At 31.0% G+C, this 5524-nt stretch overlaps 1 protein-coding gene across 1 annotated transcript; it reads left to right on the forward strand.

Annotated features, from left to right (window-relative positions):
* Positions 1–563: 563 nt before the first annotated feature.
* LOC124920585 (caffeoyl-CoA O-methyltransferase 5-like) lies at positions 564–1693 on the forward strand. Its single transcript, XM_047461098.1, has 3 exons — positions 564–787; positions 861–1005; positions 1095–1693. Exons 1-3 carry the CDS (start codon positions 627–629, stop codon positions 1518–1520), a joined length of 732 nt encoding a protein of 243 aa, XP_047317054.1. The 5' UTR covers positions 564–626; the 3' UTR covers positions 1521–1693.
* The last annotated feature ends 3831 nt before the right edge of the window (positions 1694–5524 follow it).

Here is a 5524-nt window from a genome sequence, read left to right on the forward strand (position 1 = left end):
ATATATTTATATAATGACGTGGATATGACATGGCAGGAACAGGTGGAAATTTTTTTAACACCGTTAATGATTTCTGTTAAATTCAATAAATTTAACACTTTTTGACAAGTTTGTATACATAAATAAAATTTTACAAGTTAATAAACAAATTTGACACCTTCATCCAACTTTATAAATAAAATTGACATTCTTCCCAAATTTTAATAACCCAAACTTACATGAAAAAAAAGTATGGGTCCTTCGCAAGGCTGGCAACAGCTGGTATCAAACAAAGCAAAGATTAAAGACTGATGTTTACTTCTTTCTTTTTTTTTTACTTTCTTTCCTTCACCAACAACTGGCAACCACTGAATGGAGTGGACTCTAGAAATCGGGACCTACGTTAGGGCCGAGCTTGTTTCAAGTTCACTTTTAAAAATGTGACATAAACCCTTATAACTTTTTTTTTTTTTTTAATTATAAAAAGTCTACTTTGATATGTCTCTCTCATTCGGACCCTTCATCCCCATATATATATATATATATATATATATATATATCCCCAGTACCTCCATCTTCCTTTTTCCTCAGGAACTCTTCTAACTATAAAACATTTTCCGGCGAAACCAAAATACCGACGACATCAGATGGAGGCCAACGGCGGTGACAAGATGAGCCATCAAGATTTCGGCCACAAGAGCCTTCTTCAAAGCGACGATCTTTACCAGTATATACTTGAAACCAGTGTCTACCCTAGAGAGCCGGAATCCATGAAAGAACTCAGGGAAGTCACTGCTAAGCATCCATGGTCAGTTCTTTTCTTTTCTTTTCTTTTCAATTTCTCCATTTATATTTACTAGGGAGTTTGCAAATTGAAACAGGAGCGTAATGGCCACCTCTGCCGACGGGGGTCAGTTTTTGAACATGCTTTTGAAGCTGATCAATGCCAAAAACACCATGGAAATCGGCGTCTACACCGGATATTCTCTTCTCGCCGCCGCCCTAGCTATCCCCCACGACGGAAAGGTAATTAATTAATTAATTAATTAAGCCTGCTGCTGGTTATAGAAAATAGTCTTGAGATTTTGTACGTACGTAATAATTGTATTGTACAGATTCTAGCAATGGACATAAACAGAGAAGACTACGAGTTGGGTCTTCCAGTTATTGAGAAGGCAGGGGTGGCGCATAAGATTGAATTCAAAGAGGGACCGGCTCTGCCAGTTCTTGACGAGATGTTGAAAGATGAAAAGAATTATGGAAGCTTGGATTTCATATTCGTAGATGCGGACAAGAACAATTACATAAATTACCACAAGAGGTTGATCGATCTGGTTAAGATCGGGGGAGTAATCGGTTATGACAACACCCTGTGGGGCGGCTCCGTGGCGGCGCCACCTGATGCTCCCTTAAAGAAGTACATAATGGACAGTAGGGACTTCGTTCTGGAGCTCAATAAAGCGCTAGCTGCTGATCCAAGGATCGAGATCTGCATGCTCCCCATTGGTGATGGTGTTACCCTGTGCCGTCGCATCAAATGATTTTCGCCCTATTTATGGCCCATATCTATTTATCTATCTCTTTCATAGGTTCATTATAAGAGCCAAAGTACTATAAACTAGTATGTTCTGTTGTTGATGGCTTGTTTAATCATTAGTTATTAGAATAATACTAAGTTTTATCTTATAATTGAACAATAATATTTCTGAATATTCAATTCATTTATTAATTTATCAATTTAAATATCAAAATTACAACAAAATCATTATAGATAATAGATAGTATTTTATAATGTTTATTTTATCATGAGTTTATTACACAAAATTACTATAAAAATTGATAAATTAATTAAACCTATTTTACTTTAAATTCAATTTTCTTTTTATCTACCTTCTCAACTTTAAATTTATAATCTCAGTGATAAAATTCTTAATTTTTATTTTAAACCAATGTGCAATATATAATATTATATTATTTAACTAAAATAAAATAAAATAAAATTTTAATCAATATAGTATAAATTTTCAACCCCAAAACTCATTTAAGTCAAAATAATATTTAAAATATTCATTTATTACATTAACTTTATTAATATTATTTATATATTTATCAATTCTACGTATTTAACCCTAATTTTTTTTCATTCATTTAATAAAATTAAAATAAAATAAAGTTAAATAAAATTTTAAATATAATAAAATTTAATGAATTAATATACATTTACAAAATATTATAATATTTTAATTAAAAAAAATGGTTGAAAAATCCATTTTTATATATAAATATCAAAAATTATAAAAGATATATAGTTTAAAGAACATTTTGAAAAAATAGCCAAATTGTTGTTGAAAGAGGGTGGAGATCAAAATGCATTTTGGTTTTGATTTGTTGGCCAGTTAGAGAAAGAAAGAGCATCAAAACCTATTATGCGTGACAGATGCTCTAAATAGGTGATATAGTAGAATTACACATAATAATAAAAAATAATATAATATTCATTTATTTATTTTTATTTATTAATTTCATGATAATAAAATATAAAATCAATTAAAAAAATATTATTTTTAATACTTAAAATAAGATAAATAAAATGAATGTAAAAATATATTTTTAATGATATATATTTAAATTTAAATTAATTAATTAATTTGTGTCCTATTGTATTTTTTCAACCATTTTTTTAATTAAAATATTATAATATTTTAATTAAAAAAATATTGAAAAATCAATTTTTATATATAAATATCAAAAGTTATAAAAAATATATAGTTTAAAGAACATTTTGAAAAAATAGCCATATTGTTGTTGAAAGAGGGTGGAGATCAAAATGCATTTTGGTTTTGATTTGTTGGCCAGTTAGAGAAAGAAAGAGCATCAAAACCTATTATGCGTGACAGTAGAGTTGCTCTAAATAGGTGATATAGTAGAATTACACATAATAATAAAAAATAATATAATATTCATTTATTTATTTTTATTTATTAATTTCATGATAATAAAATATACAATCAATTAAAAAAATTATTATTTTTTAATACTTAAAATAAGATAAATAAAATGAATGTAAAAATATATTTTTAATGATATATATTTAAATTTAAATTAATTAATTTGTGTCACATTGTATTTTATAAAAATATATCTTAAATTAAAAATATTAAAAATTATGTATTTTTAATAATAATGTTAAATAAAGAGAGTAAATATGTTGATCAAGCCCATTAAAACTTACATACAAAAACATATATTAAATTATTTGGAATTTACAAAGTAATTTATAAAAAAAACTTTTGAGGAAAATAATCTTTTTCGTGTCCAGTCTTAAATTGATTTCAAAATTTCAGTAAGTGCAGATCAAAAGTTGTGTTTTATTTTAAAAAAATTAAAAATCAAATACCCTTTCTTAAGAAGAATTGAAGGAGATCTTATTTCCTTAGGTCAAACAGTAAAAATGGTCATTTTACCTGCGAAAAGTCTATATTGCCTCTCGCGCGACTAAATTACCGTTCGAAAACGAGAAATTCCATTCACGCGTTTTCATCTAAAACACGTTTATGAACTCACGCGTTTTAGATGAAACGTGAGTGACATTTCCCGTAAATGGAAAGTCGAGAAATACCATTCACGCGTTTCATCTAAAACTCGTTTATAAACTCACGCGTTTTAGATGAAAACACGTGAATGACATTTCTCGTCTTTCATCGTATATATATTTTTTTGCCCTAATTAAAAAAAAAAACATTCACAAATATCGACTCTCTCACTTTCCACTCCGACTGTACTCTCAAACTCTACTCTCCTGAAGACCACAACCACGACCACGAGTAGCAGCTGACGACGACTACGACCACGACCTCTCCATTTGAAGTCGTGACCCACTACTCTTTGTTCTCAAAATGGGTATGTTTAGTTTATGTTCTTTAGTGATTATGAACACTAGGTTGATTATATTATAGTATAGCTAGGTTGTATTCGATAACTCCTGAATGAATGTGAATCAATACTACGTTATATGAACAAAGACAAATGTTACGCATATTTTGCTCACTCACGCGTATTGTGTCTCACTCACGCGAAATACTCACTGATGAGGAGTTTGCTGGTATGTTTCATGGAAATACAATGTGCCAAGAATTGTCCACAAGATTGCTTCAATGAACCTATTGGATAGGGGGCTCCTATCCCATTAGATTCATTGCTGCAAACTTTTAGAAAAGTTGTTGTATTGGATTTTCTGAAACTCTACTAGCAAACTCATCCTCGATTATGGTTCACGCCATCTTCAAAAAACAACAACCGAAGTAAGTAAAAGTCGTGAGTGAGGCAACAACAGAACATTACAATACGTGTAATTCTTGTAATGTTGTTGAACTATTTTCAATTGCAGCTCAAGTACTTTTTTACTTTGATGGAGAGTGAAAAACTACAGATGATGTTACTCATTTTTCTACAAAGTCAAACAGCGGTTCGATTGTTCTCCAAAATTCTACTTATGCCCAACTAGTTAATCTAATCTATTATGCTACTGATGTTGATAAATCTCGTTATGATTTATTGCTTTAAGCAAAGTATAATGCTCTTGGCATGAATGTCAAATTTTCTTATATAATTGATATAAAAAATGTGGATGTGGAGTTCTTTTTACATGAAGTAGTTTAAGTCCACAACCGTACTCCATTGTGTGTATTCTTAGTAGAGAAGTCACAACCTAGAAATCCAATAAACCCAACTCAAGAAAGTGTAGTGGTTCCAGAAATTGATGATCTTGACGTATTCCCGAAGCAGCGGGAGGTTTTCTTTGAAATCGAAAATGACATTGAAGATGAACCATGTTTGCGTCTGAATGAGGGGATGATGATTAGGTTCCTATTACCCAACCTAGTAGTGCTTATTGGGTTGCTAGTACCAATCCAAGTAGTGTTTGGATTCCTAGAATTGAGTTCCAACCAAGCTGCAGTGATTGAGTTGCTAGTAACATACCTGACATTAAAAATCCGATACCTGAGTCATTAACTTTGGAAATTGAAGTCAGTTCATTGTTTGAGAATAAAAGAGAACTTCAACTGATTACATAAATATGCGATGGCTAATCATTTTGAATTCAAAGTGCCGAAGTCAAAAAAAAATATTTGGGTGGTGAAATGTTTGGATTAGAATTGCAAGTGGAGATTGCGTGCTGTGAAAGGAAAATCTTTGGAAATGTTTGAGATTCGGAAATTTGTAAAAGATCATACATGTTCAATTGTGTAAAGGCGATGGAATGAAAGGCAAACACCATCATGGGTTATTGGGGAATGAATGGAGAGCAAGTATATGGACCATCACCATGACCACATGCCTAAGAAAATAATGGAAGACATGCATAAACGTTATGGAATAAAGATGAGTTATAATAAGGCTTGGAGGTCTAGGGAACAAGCCTTAATGGCGGTGCGAGGACTGTAGAGGATTCCTATGGTAATTTGTCATCATACCTCTACATGTTGAAGATGAATAATCCGGGTACCATAACAGACATCCAGACAGATGGGCACGGCCATTTCAG

Source organism: Impatiens glandulifera, chromosome 1, assembly GCF_907164915.1.
Source record: "Impatiens glandulifera chromosome 1, dImpGla2.1, whole genome shotgun sequence".
NCBI lineage: Eukaryota > Viridiplantae > Streptophyta > Magnoliopsida > Ericales > Balsaminaceae > Impatiens > Impatiens glandulifera.

Excerpts from the sequence above, each read along its gene's own strand:
- LOC124920585 (XM_047461098.1), top strand. The coding sequence starts at position 627 with ATGGAGGCCAACGGCGGTGACAAGATGAGCCATCAAGATTTCGGCCAC. Across the intron at positions 788-860 it reads GTCACTGCTAAGCATCCATG|GAGCGTAATGGCCACCTCTG; the intron begins GTCAGTTCTTTT and ends AAATTGAAACAG. Across the intron at positions 1,006-1,094 it reads CTATCCCCCACGACGGAAAG|ATTCTAGCAATGGACATAAA; the intron begins GTAATTAATTAA and ends TGTATTGTACAG.